The sequence below is a fragment of the Phoenix dactylifera genome, chromosome 2, assembly GCF_051530095.1.
Source record: "Phoenix dactylifera cultivar Ajwa chromosome 2, Ajwa_hap1_PhDact_Kaust_v1.1, whole genome shotgun sequence".
Classification (NCBI taxonomy): Eukaryota; Viridiplantae; Streptophyta; class Magnoliopsida; order Arecales; family Arecaceae; genus Phoenix; species Phoenix dactylifera.
The window spans coordinates 12486358-12500701 of NC_143191.1; the positions used below are offsets into that span (position 1 = coordinate 12486358).

The 14344-nt window shown below is 36.9% G+C and overlaps 1 protein-coding gene across 17 annotated transcripts in view; it reads right to left on the reverse strand.

Moving 5' to 3' along the window:
* Positions 1 to 3466: 3466 nt before the first annotated feature.
* MPS1 (multipolar spindle 1) overlaps positions 3467 to 14344 on the reverse strand; it is a 30678-nt gene continuing 19800 nt past the window's right edge. For 2 of the 17 annotated variants that reach the window (XM_088715362.1, XM_088715353.1), the window contains 5 exons: positions 8384 to 8454; positions 5823 to 5944; positions 5073 to 5152; positions 3995 to 4939; positions 3467 to 3826 (listed from right to left, as the gene is read on the reverse strand). In XM_088715362.1, coding sequence (XP_088571488.1) covers positions 4849 to 4939; positions 5073 to 5152; positions 5823 to 5944; positions 8384 to 8454 — 364 coding nt within the window. In that variant the 3' untranslated portion in view covers positions 3467 to 3826; positions 3995 to 4848. Of the gene's footprint in view, positions 6026 to 8383; positions 8455 to 14344 lie in introns of all 17 variants that reach the window. The other 15 variants (XM_088715357.2, XM_088715355.2, XM_088715356.1 and 12 more) reach the window with 15 other exon arrangements.

Sequence of the window (14344 nt, forward strand, 5' to 3'; positions counted from 1 at the left end):
TCCCACCCTACGCCCAAAAGCCTTCAATTGGTACATTTACCATAAAGCTGCATCTTAATGGAAGCCAACATTTTCTGCTACAATTTTTTCATGGATTTAAATCGGAGTTTCAGAATATCTAATCCTCGTGTTAAAACTTTTTATAGCTTATTCCACGCTACTTCCAGGCAAGCTTTGCTTAAATCGGAGTTTCGTATCTAATCCTTGCTCGGTGGTTGGCTACGGTTCATATCAGCACTTTGAGTGGAATATCAATCAATTAAGGGCCTGCTATTTCTTAGTGAAAGGTGGAATTCTTTCTCTTATCAAATAATCTTTCATTATTTATTATCACATATGTGCTCGGCTATTTTGCATCGGTGAAGATTGCACATACCACCTCATTATGATCTCTACCCTAGGGTTCAAAAGTCCACTGCTCATGTTATTCTAGAGTGCGAATTGGCGTTACAAGTGTGGAGGTTGGCTCATTTCTCAATCACTTTTTCTATCTCAAGTTTACCTTCAACCACTGAAAGAAAAAACTCTCGAAAGGAGCCAGAGGACAAAAACGATCCTCATATGCTACATTTCATAACATATTTGGTTAGTTAAAAATGATTTAATCTTCCAAAGCACCTTGCGAAGCCTTAGGCGGATCTAGTTGAAAGCCTTTCTTCAGGCCTCTAAGTTCATTCAGGCTACTACCTCCAAGGATCCATGATAACAAGGAAAATCCGTGGCTCCTCTTCCATAGGTTCCGCATTTCTTCAAATGATTACTTTAGCCTCTGAGAGCCACCACCCTTTTTTTTCCTTTAACTTCGATGGCAGTGTATATAATAGGGAACCTATAGTGGAGCTAGTTTTGTCCATAGAGGCATTAGTTGCTAGTTTTGTCTTTTCTTGATATAGGTAGTACTCAGCTATTTGACACAATTGTTTCAATGGCTGAGCTGAGTCGAGCATAAGAAGGGTCGACTTATGCTACTACGACCCTAGGAACATCCTATATTATGCTTGAGGGGGACTCAAAAATGATGGTCAAGTAGCTAGTAAATAGGTATCAAACAATAGTTGTGCTCACCCCCTCATTTTCAAGAAAGACAGTCTGCATTCTCTTTGTCGTTTCGGTTGAAGAGGAGTCAGGTGTTTTCAGTCTTTCATTGCAAAAGGCTATAAGGCTAGATCTTCTCATTTTTAAAAAGATCCCCAGCTATATATGGTTTAGTATCAAGGATGAGGGGGCGCCACACAAATTCTCTTTCTTTTCCGATAAACCTCCATAGAGAAAGATTAGCATTTGAAGAGCCAAGTGAGATCCTTTTCCTTGAAGTAAGTGAGCAAGAGCCGGTCAACAAGCCATACCCAGTAGATTGGTCTCGGTAAGAAAAGATATTGCATTTATTTCTTAAGGAAGGCCATAATTTGAGATTTCACCGAGGGTGGAATTCGGCTAACTGAATTTCACCAATTTATCATGAGAATTTGTTAATCTTCATACCATAATGAGAGTCAGTCAAAAATAAATATTGGTCTAAAAGTCAAAGCAAAGTCCTATTCTATCAAAAAATACTATAATAAAATATTTTTCTAAATAATCTCCGTTACCGAGTTCTTGTTCCCCTTATTTTGTTCTTCTCGATGCAAGACGATCAACCTTAAGGAAGCTTCTAGTAGAGCTGTCATGGAGTAGTTGAAAAGTGAAGATAAAACCTACTTCACAAGTGGCAGATGAGCCATTCTTCCTCCTATTATGAATAGCAAGTGAAAACAAACAAGGGCTTTCCTCAAAAAGGGGGAAGTAAAAAAAATGTGGGTTCTTTAAAAAAAAGTAAAGATTTCAATTCCTCAACGAAGGAAAAAAGTATCCAAAAAATAAAGTTCCTTCTTCGAGGTTAGCTAAGGTAGGATAAATAAGATCGGTCCATCCATACTCCAAGTTTAAATAAGATTTCTTTTTTGACCTTTTATAGTTAGCAGCTAATTTGAATTATTAATAAAAGAGGCTTTTTCTAGCAAAAAATGAATTCATTTCAAATGCGCATCAAAGGAACCGAACAAGATCAATTTCTGTACTCCAATTTCATAGGATCCGATTTCAGAGTCGAGGTTAGGGCTTGAGTCCAAGTCAATAGCATTTACCAAAAGTTAGGGTTCATTCAATTTTGATCTGCATTTACCATAATAATGGCATTAAGTCCTGGAATGGATTACTGATGCCAACCGGAAGAACTTGGATTACATGAGACCATCTTGCAAACGTGCAAACATAATTGTTGTTAGTTTTAGGTGCATCGGTTACTTTTATATGCTAATACCTATGAAAAAGGAGGCTTCCAGAACCCGTAATGATGAATGTGCCAAAGTGGAGATGTCCGTGTACTCAAGAGACAATTTACAGATGAAAGTTTGAGACCTAGAGCATTCACCTCTTTATTATCCACTATTCGTTCGTGAAGAATATTAGGACGTCATTAACAACTATTTGTGTATCAAGGGGACGTTGCATTCACTGTGGACCAAGTGGAGAAAGAAGAACTGGAGGAAGGCTTTGGGGACCAGCCAGTCCTAGCAGTTTGATGGCAGGCAAGGAAAGAATAAATTGGCAACGTATTACTTCAAAAGCGATCAACATGCATATCTGTCTGATGGCAGCTTTTAGGTTATTCAGCAAAGAAAAAAAAGAAAAAGGATGTTGCAAGCCATGCTTTACAGCTTAACAACTTAGGCGAACTCTAGTAAAATACTGCAACCATATACAGATTGTGAACCTTTCATTGTTTCATTTCTTTTAAATAATTAGTGGGGGGATTCTCCCTCTCCTTAATCTTAGAAAAAAAAAATGCAGATAATTTTTACATCATTTTCTGAAGTAGCATTTGAGACTCCTTCAGCTAAACATGATGGCAAAGTTTCTGCTTTGCTAGTTGTGTGTTGATTATGCAACCTGCAACAATCTAACTAATGCCACCTTTAGAATGGGAGAATGCACCAACCGGTTGACGCATGGGATATCTAACTTCATGTGATTTCCATCCATTAATATATTATCAAACTTGTAAATCTCTCTCATGGGATTTTTTTTTTGTTAGAATTCCTTTCTTGGGATAGATTAATAGTCTAAAATCCTTTCGTTGGCTCGAATGAAAAAGAGTATTAGCTCTCTCAATCACTCGATATGAAACAGGTTAATGGCATTGTTTTTCTTTCATTTGTTTCCCTAATGTATAGTGAAAGATTCATTCACCTTGAGCCTCCAAATCTCCATAATGGTCCTGACAAAGGCTTGTGGGCTATTCAAAGTAGGAGATGGAACAGTTTGCTGCATACGCTAATATTGCTCATATTCAAAGTAGGAGTTTTCAGTGATCTAAGATCGAAACCTTGATAGTTTATGAATTAACCTATTGCCCCATGTTAAAGAAAGCCTTGAAGACTCTTGCACCGAAAACCGAAGGCACCATATATACCAGCTGCAAGAGTTCTGACGACTCCAACTCCAAACAATAATTTTATTTCTTAATCAGTATCCATACCACAACAACAATGATCAAAGACACATGCTCATTCCGGATGGTACAAATATGCTAATTTTGAAGTCCAAACTCAGAAAAGTAAAACAGAGACAAGGAGCTCATGGAAGATGACTTGTGTGAAGGAAAGACTTAACAATAGGATAGATGGTGCATCACTACTTCGTTCCGAACGTGGCTCACGGGCAGCTTGTGAACCGCCACCACCAGCGCTTCTCCCACCACCTTTGCCTCCAGCGCCACCTTTCCCCGAGTGACTCAACCCTTTCATAGGATCCAGGTCTTCGCTCAGCTTTGCGGTGGCATCTAGGCCTAGGAAAGCCTCGCAGAGAAGACGATTTTTTTTTGTTAGAACTTGTAAACTACAGAAGGATGAGTCAAGGAAGTTTTTTAGTGGTTTCTCCTTGGAAATGAGTAGTGCCTCATGAACAAATCAGGTCACTGTGGTAACTAAAAACAAAGCAGTTTGAGGATCCAAACCTTGAAATTGTTCTGCTGATTGGGGAACTCCAGCAGTCTTACCACTAGTGCTTTCATTAGACACACTCCAAATTGGTTGGAGGAAAAGGATGAGGAGAAAAAATGGGAAATGACCAGCCTTCATCTGTGAAAGTGACTAAGTGAGCAGTTAGCACTTTGTTTCTGAAAAGATTTTAGGAGCTAGCCAGGGGGATTTATAGGCTTTCTGGGCGGAAGCTACAAGCAGACGGCTGAAAAAAGGATTGCCACCTTCGCTTTTCCGTGTTTCTCATAGCTGGAAGCCAAATTGGGAGCAGAATCAGCAATAAAGGGACCAGGATTCTTAAGCGCACACGAGCCATCTGGTGTAAAATTTCAGGCGTTCTAATGCCAATTGCGCGTGCTCTGGCACTGTTCTATTGAGAGGAAAAGCAAAATGAAATGAAACAGGCATCCTTGTGCCCATAAGGCAAACTGAAAAAAGGATCACGGCCACCGAAAAAGGCACGAGAGAAGCTCTCTTTTTGCACGCTTGGAGAACAACTTAAGAGTGCTTTGGGACCACGAATTCTTTTGTCACTTGGAATGCCAGACGTACAAGCTCAGATAGAGATCAAGAGCATCTTAGTTGAATTAATTTCGAGAATATATAGAGGTTTAATGCTATACCTTCTAGATGCACCTGCGTGAAGTGACATACCTCTTCATAGGCAAAACCTAGCAACAAGAAAAACATACAAAGAAAAAGCATTGGTTTGAAAACCAAACATGTGAAAAAGGATATTGCATTTTATGAAACTGTAAAATAGTATGGACCATTCTTCCATCCTCTAATGCTGGAGTGTATTGCATTGTCTACTTCCTTTTGAACTCAATCATAGCCATCTCCGCCGACACAACACGAACTCTAAATGCAGGAGAACAAGGACTTCAGGAATATGGAAGTATAGAATTTCAGCATAGCAGCTGCAGAACCAAAACAAGATGGGGCTACTCTTTTAGACCAGATTGCACCATGTGTTGACAAATAACAACAGAAACCAGTTCAAGAAAGGGCAATTCTTAATTCAGAGAGTTCAATTGACTACTCTTTAAGAACCTTTTTTCTTGAGGAACTGAGAAATGAAGCTGTAATGATGCCTTTATGCAAGTGAGACTATGGCTTGTGTCAACAGTGTCCTAATCAAACAGTTAGCAACTGCCAGTCAGCTAACAAGCCACATGATCACCAAGAGGCATTTCAAATTGAACCCTTCACACAAGCACTTAATGCACATAATTTTGTAAATCCGTCATCAGAGAATGACACGGACAATGTGACAGAGGCTGAAGGGAAATTCTTCTCCCTAGCATACTTTGGCAGGTATAAGAGTCGAATAGAAGAATTTAGGTAAGGAATTGACATTAGTAATGGCGAGGAAAGCTCTTGACAAGCAAATTTTGTTGAAGTTTGACATAGAAACAGAACAGCCGACAATCACAATCAGATGTCATAAATAAATTCATATGACAACATGCATGAGGCTTTTATAATGCTATATAAATTTGTCGAAGCATCTTATACCAAAGAATATATTTTTTAAAAAGAAAGCTCCATTAGCGAATGCACTAATTTTTTCGAATCAGATAAGATCATTTGATTCCATTGCACTAATGAATGCGAATATTTTTTTATATAAAAAAATAGAGACTGAACTTCAAAGAATGAACAGGCAAAAGTAAAAGACCATCAGCAGAAAAGGTTCGAAAGAGTGCGTAACTCAAGCTTGGCAAAAGTAAAAGACCATCAGCAGAAAAGGTTCGAAAGAATGCGTAACTCAAGCTTCCCTTGACGAGCAAATGGACCCACCAGCTTTGCTAATTCCCCAATTACTCGTTCTGCATATAGCATATATAGCCCACTCCTGAATTCCAAGAGTTCCAAGTTCTTGCGAGCTTGTAGAACAGAGCTCACCCATTCTTCAAAAAGCTCTGCATGACAGCATATCAAGCTTACTTTCGCAATGATGCCATGCAAAGTACATTAACTATTCAACACAGGACCTGGTAGAACTGATGATAATTTAATACCAAAATAAGTCAAGACGCCTAAACATATTCTTAAGTGAATGCAACTAGCAAACAAGTAAATAACAGAGGAACGAAAAAAAAATGCTTTCTCAGTTGCATTAATTACTTAGAGCCTCAATTAGCATATGGAAACTTCCAAAAGAGATGACTACACCTATAGAACAAATTAAAAGAGATAAATTAATCATGAAATAAAGTAGATGATATATATTAATTGAATTATGTCAGAAGGAAAGAAGATGCTATCCTAGAAGTGGGCAGTTGCCGAACTCATGATTTTATGCGAAGCAATAATGAACTGAACGGCATGAACATTAGCAATCAGAGCACAAGATTCTTTCTTGACTGTTATGTAGTGCTCTCAACCTAGAATTTTCAGTAGCTGGGAAACACAAGCAACTTGAAGAACATGTAAAGCTGATGCTTCCAGTATACACCGTAAAGGTGATAGATATATTTTGATCTCACTTACAACAAAAAGAATTTGGATGCAAAGTTTCAGAAAATGTCACTATGAATGTTATATGAGATGTTCTTTTAGACTTGAGCATTTGTACATGATTAAATTTAGTAAGAATTACTTTTACTTGACAGGAATACATTAGATAATGGAGAACAAAGAAAAAGTAGGCCCTCTGGGCATGAATATATTGAAGTTCAGACTTTGGAGATATTTTAGAATAATAGTTTTCTTGGTTCTGACTTTGCAAACGATGCAAATGATGATACAGAGGAATATACAAGTGAAAACTAGTGATTGTTAACATTGTTTCTAAATCTATGAACCATGAACATAAAAATGTATATAAACGGTATGAAGGTTTATCAATTTACTGTGATTATTTTTCCCAGCTAAGTAATAGGGAATAGTCATATTTTCCAATTGGAATATGCTTATTTAATTAATAATTTCATATCCTAATCATTTAAGGAAAATGATTGTATGCTTTGTTTAACGCACTTCAAATGGAAAAACAAAACTGCATGAATTTCAAAGCACAAAAAAGAGAGTATTTACTTGATTGAAAGGTATTATGGATTGTAGTGTATCAGATCTTACACAGACACGGAAATAGAGTCCACACAAAGTAATATCTGACCATTCAATACAGGGTACGGCCATATCAAGCAAACAGTCTCGAATCTACATATTATATCATACAGCAGAATATGACCCAGTATTACCACTTACCACTCCACAGTGCGACTCAGATTAACATACATAACCTTAGTATGACTTGGTATGCCTTAACTGTTCTAAAAGATACTATAGTAGCTCCATTTATGAAGAACCATTCTAACTTTGAGATCTCATTAGTGAGGCTATTGATTAGAAGAACCAAAAGTTCTCCACAATTTTTAATACTATAATTAGACCCTAGCAGGTCCTAAACACACAGTCATCATCCTCCGTTTAAAAGTCCTGTGTACTTCTGTCAACATGTTTGGATCTTCACAAACTTTGGATTGAATGACTATAAATGCATGAAGCCAGTGTCTCTTGGGACCTGTGCTCTCAAAAGTTAAAAACCTACTTGCTGACCCAAAGACTGCTACTTTGTATAACTTGAAGAGGTCCTGACTTTATGTTTCATCTTTTATCAAACGAATGATGGACAAGACTCAGCAAGCATGCTCACTGCATTTTGAACTTTATGTCAGCAACTTTGCAAAATACTAAGAATGTTTACATATATCCAAGCTAACCATTGATACCTGATATTCAACATCCATTTTTGTACCACATGTGCTTTTAGGGCATCCTTGCTACTACAATCATCCCACAGCTTGTAGGGTGATAAAAGTATTCCCTAGAAGCAGGTTATATCTACTTTCAGTTACATTTGAAGCGACTTAAGTCTCAACAGTCATGTATACAAAGTGAAAAGCCTTCCACAGTTTTTTTTTATAATAATAATATGCTTCGGTCAGCTTGATGGTCCTTGCTGCAAGTTTCAGTTCCATTTTGCAACTAACTTATATTTGTAAGTAAGAACCATCAAGAAGAATCCATTTTCCCTAAGATTTAAATTAATAGCCTAATGGACATAACAGAAAGCAGTTAAATTCATACATATTAGATGTACTTTGCAACATGAAAGTTTGCAAAGTATAGGGGGAACATAATGAGAGTGCAGTACAAATATTTACAATAAAGAATGTGATTCTCATAATAACATCATCGTTTACAAATTCTGAAAGTTTTCCTTTAACCAACTAACAAGTTGATATTAGAAATATCTGTAAAGCTCAAACAACATCATGCCTGTGATACAACAGAAGCAATTGATGAAATGATCAAGAGGAACAGTCAACCAAGGTTGAAAAGAAGGTACTAACTTGGATCAAAATATTCATCACTCAACCAGTTTTTCATATAATCCAATATCAGGAACTCCATAACTTGAATCCTGCTCCCACCAAAGGAAATATATGACCAGCATTATATTTAAAAGCATAAAAAATAAAAGTATGTTTAATGCTAACTGAAATTACGCTAGTACATTAAAAACATCAAAAAAAATTTATACATTAGTTGAGAATGGTAAAATACCATCAAACAAATCACAATTATAATCAGTTGTTTGTTTGTTTTTTATTATTATGCATTGGTTGATAACCTTTTTATGTTGTACAATCATCTAGTATGCACAAAGTTAAGTCTCAGAGACTGTGTAAAGACTAAGCGAGCTGTGGCCTCTGCCAGAATAGCATAGGCCGTAGTTGTCATGTTGATCAGTAGATCGTGGTTCAAGCAGTATGAATTTTAAATAATATGAATACACATTTGCAAAAGCAATATGAAAATGCAAACGATATTTAAGTAGATAAAGTTATTTTCAGGGTCATGTTTTATAACAATGGATTTGTTTCCTTTTTGTCTTACTGATTCTCAAAAAATCTAAAATTATCTGTTAGCCAACAGATCAGCTAATTAGAGAAAATGCAGTTTCACTAATTTAAGAGAAAATGCTATAAATGCACCTTCAAGACCCAGATTTTTGTGTTAACTTGGAAAAGTTCCCCAGCACAAGCACTGAGAGGTCCTGTTTGGTAGACCTTTCTTGGCATGGACTTTTGTTTCCTCTCCAAAATTCAACAAATATCAGTTGCCCAGTGATTTTTTGAGTAGTGTTGAAATTAACCCATATTCAGCAAATTTCCGTAGATATACATTAATTTTCTCCTTTAATTCCATGATGCATGCAGTCATACATCACACATAATTAGACACTATAGTAGTAGAGCACATATAGAGAAATGCAAAAATATAGTAAACAAAATGACAAAAGTAAATTGAAACTTTAATTAACTCAAAAGAACTAATACAATGTCCATACTGTCATTTTTGTTACGAAATATATGGAAAGAAGAGGAAAGTTTATAGAGTATTTTTATTTTACAAAGGAAGTGAAAAGAACTTCAAGTCTTCAACTTTTTCTTTAAACATATTGGAAGGAAATAAAAAACTAAGATGGAGCATTTCTCTCATATAAAAATTTGTTAAAAAAGAACTAAAGTTAAAAAGCAAAACTCCACTTATCTCTCTTTTTGTTTAGTTCAAGGTTTGATGAATGGTGCCGAACTAGCTGGCTCAAGGCGTGCCGATCTAGCTGGTTCAAGGCGTACCGAACCGGACCACTTAGGAGCCAGCATGATTTAAGCTATTAATTCGAGACGACCCACTTGTGATTCGATCATCCTCCCCTTGCCCCCCCCCCCCCACCTGCATTTGAAGATTCGATAAGTCCCTCTCTCTCCCTCTCTCTTGGGTTAGGTTTAGTGTTTCCCAAGCCCTCCCCTTCCTCTCTCTCTCTCTCTCTCTTAGGTTAGGGTCAGGACTTCCCTCGGTCCTCCGACTTCCTCAATCCTGCCTCCCTCCCTCCCTCCCCCTCTCTCTTCCTCTATCCTTTCTCCCTCTCCCCCTCCCTCTCAGCTCCTCCTATGTCAGCATGCCCCAGAACGGCATGGTACAGACCTGTACCATGCCAAATTGGTTGCTAGCTGGTATGCCCTCTGTTACCAGTTTGACGAACCTTAGTTGAAAATAAAAATAAAAAAAAATAAAATTAAAAACATCAGCGCTCCCTTCTTTTGATTTCTTAATAAAAAAGGAACTTGGTGTAAATAATAAATAAATTAAAGAGACTTCTTTTTAGCCATACACAGGGGGAAAAAGATGATCTCTAAAACACCTCCCCACAAAATCTGTATGAGGAATAAAAATGAAGAGCAAAAGATATGAAATACGAAGAGTTACGATGACAAAGAAGAAAGATTAAGAAGGATGGAAAAATAGTTTTGCCTTCTAACTGTTCAATGCATTCTTTTCTAAAGAACATCTAGGGTAACAAAAACTTTTACACAACATTCTCTTCATAGATCTTGAGCAGCAAATATTTCAAACATATTTTTGAAAAGCAGCCTATATGGCCAAATAATGTACATAGGAGTGCTAATATGGATCTAGACCTGTTCCCAATGTTGCATGAACACGGACACAAGAATTAGAACTGGGCGTGCACCAAATATGTGACTCGAGAAGAGGGAAAAGGGAGATATGGGGATACACGGGATAAATTTTAACTAAGTTGCATATTTATACTTTTAAACATTATTTAAAATATTAAAAAGATATTGTTTAAGATATTTCAATATATATATATATTTCTCATTCAAACTTTCTAATTAACCTAAAGATACAAGAAAAATAATATTTTTGAAAATTATTTCAATCTATGAAGAAACAATCACTCGCTCCTAAGGTTAAAATAGAGAACCAATCTCACTATTGAAAGACTTCAACTGTCGTCTAATTTTAAGAAGTGGCTACCAAACAACTTCATCAATGTCCAAGTATAGTGTTGCATGGATACAGATATGAGAATCAGATTTGGATATATAACCAAGTATCTGACTTAGCAAGAGGGAAAAGGACAGATATGGGGATATGTAGAGATGACATTTGATTTAACGAAATTATACATTTATACATTTAAACATTATCTCTTTAAATATTAAAAATATTAAAAAGATATTGTTTTCTAGGACAATACAACATACATGATTCTCATTCAAACTTTCTAATTTACTTAAGGATATCAGCAAAATAATAATTTGTAAAGTTGTTTCAATACCTATATCCTCAACAAGTCTTGAAAAAGAACATCTATTCACTCCTATTATCAAATTAGAGAATCAAACTCATTGTTGGAAAACTTCAGCTCATGTTGGAAGAGTTCAACTCTTCTAGTCTTTAAAATGGCAAAATGGCTACCAACGCACTGTATGAGTATCCAAGTATCCGATATGTAGCTGACCCATATATCGGACAGATTTTTGGATTTGGATGCGAGTGTACAAGTAACACTATCCAAGTGTCCGCTATGTATTTGACTTGGATACGTGTCCAACATGGATTTTTCCAGCTACATGTGAGTCTCCAAGTAACAAAGCCTGTTTACTCAACCAAACTCAAACTATCCGATCAATGGATGAGATATAAATGCACCAAATGGAACTTAGTTGGCAAGTTACATCAAGTTTGGGCTGTAGGATTCTAACCTATTGCCTTAGGATAGCTTTACAACATAACATATTTTATGGATATAACATTGCATTAAAGTTAATAAAATTCTAAATCTAACCGCAATCCTAAATATAAACCTAGACTCTAATAGCTAGTCTACCCTCCCCTCTTCCACCTCTCCTCCCTCCCCCTCTCATTCCTTCTTCTCATCTTACTTCTCCGCCTTTTCTCCTCACCCAACCATCACCAAGCCCCTTGGAGGCCTCACCTCTTCTTAACTTATGCCCTCTGGCATCCATCACGTCCCATATGATCAACTGCTCAATCCTAGGATTGCTTTATTGCTGGCTCACCTTACTGCCAATGATGCCCGATCTTTATTTCCCGTTTTTCCTCCCTCTCTATTCTCCTATCTTCTTTTTCCGCTTTTTATCTCCTATCATTTAGGTAATGTCTAGGTCAACTCACCTAAACTCATTAGCAGGTTCAAGAGTCAACTTGGCTAACTCGCTAGCAGGTTCAAATAGTGGCAGAGCTACATGTTAAAAATAGGGGCCATAGCAACTCTCCCGCTCCCACACACAAACATATAAACGTATGTTTATAGATGTATTTATGTATATATACTCTTGTTAGCCAAGGCCTCGAATCTCTCAATCCCCTTTGTTCATCCAAAAGTTTGCCCCATCTTCCTACAAGTCTGGGTGACCAAACATGCTTCTCCCTTTACAAGTAGATTGCCATAATCCCCTCTCCAATCTTACTCTCCAATCTCACCCTCCCAAGGTGACAAAGTTAGTCTCACTTTCATCGACTCCTTATCCACTTCCCAATGCATTCCTATTTTGAAATAATCTTTGCATTAAATAGTATAAATCTAAATTATTTCTAGTATTACTTTTGTTGTTAGGACAAACTCCTAAAGTATAGGACACATATCCACTCTTTACATCTCCATCGTTTATTTATCCCCCTCCCAAATCCTCCACCCATTTATACGCAGACCTTCATCTTTCTAGTTCAAACTCCTCTCAAAATAATAGAAACAAAAGTAGTGCATGTATCAAAACATTAGTACATCTATTGAGTTGCATAATAACAAAAAAGAATCTTTAACTGAGAATCATAGCCATCAATCCATGATTGTTCTCATGCATATAGAACATGTTCAATGATAGTTATTACAACAAAATCTCCTGAACTTGACAACTAGCTCCAATCTTTTACCCCTCAATGTATCTCATTTCCATCATCCTCCACTCTCCATATCACTTTAGTTACTGTAATCACCAAACATCACCAAAGGGGAAGAGCTTACGAAGTGCTTTACTAGGTCCCATGGTGCATTTCCATATAAATCATGATAGTTCCCCCTGACATAACCCAAGCTCCATCCTTGAGTTTGGGTTTGCTAGGTCTAGCTTGCTAGGAGGTTGAGTTAGGTTTTTGTGATATTTAGTTTAGGCTAAATGAGTTTATTAGGAAAATTGACCAAACTGGCCTGAATCATTGCCACCCCTTAGCATGCAGGATTCTCGGTTGCCCCACATAAGGCGTGAGCAGCTCTGATATATGGCTAGGCTACATTGCAATTGCCTGAGCATTTGCATAAGCCTTGGAGGCTTGTATTTGTGACTTACACAGTGCAATAGGTGAGTGAAAAATTTGGGTTAGACAATCCTAATTTGGTTTGAATGGGGTGAGGAAGTGAACTTTGATGATAATTTTTCCTTCAAACCTTCATCTTCTAGCCCTAAATGAGAGAAAAGGAAACAAACCACAAAAAAGAGAGCAACGGAGAAAACCTTGATGATTGGGAATGGGTGAAGCACGAAACTTGGTTGAATGGTAGCTAAGCTTTAGCAACAACTGGTGGCAAAAATGTACCACTATTTTTCTCCCTATTCTTCTCTTTTCCTCGTTGCTACACCTCTTTCTTAGTCTCCTTCCCTCACCCTCCTCATCCTTCTGAACAATGCCTTCTCTTTTCCTTGTTCCCCTTCTCTTTCACTTGCCCTCTCCTCCTTGCCTCTCCTCCTCCCCCCTGTCTCCTCTACCTAGGCACCCACCAACCACATGGGAGTCATGAAGACTATGGTAGCTTGTGAAACCTTACTTCAAAAGTTCTTTCACTACTTATTTAGGTCTTTCTTGATTTTATAAATGGGAAAGATTATTAATCCACAAGCATGGAGATTTCAAATTGATCTATAAAAAATGGGAGGTGAAGATTCACATTTCCTCTCTTGTTTTGATATTTTATTACATGGACAGGCAAAGATGCATATCCCAATTATTTTATACAACAAATCATAGTGGTGAGATGTGCTTATATTCTTCAACTTTCATCTCTATTTTTCTAGTGGAAAGCATAAGATCAACCATTTTAAAATACAAGAGTTTGTCCTTATCTTTCTCTTTTTCTTTATTTTCTTTTTTGTTCTTTGTGAGAATTTCATATTTTGCTTCCTTTCTGATTTTGTTTCTTTATTTTTTGCAGGAAAAGAGAGAAGATCAGAACATTAAGCCATTTCACTTATATAAATGGAAGGCAAGGGGGAGCAACTCTCAATTGATACCACTCTCTTGTTATTTTCCTTTGAAAATCAAATAAGGAAGGATAAAGAGATGAGTGTGTAACGTGCCCCCACTCCAGCCACCAATATAGCATTAATTTTCCATTTCCTGTTTTCTAGTATGAAATTTCAGTATAATGGTTTGCATGGCCCAGACTTTTTTGAGAAAGTTAACCAAGCGAACATATGATAAGA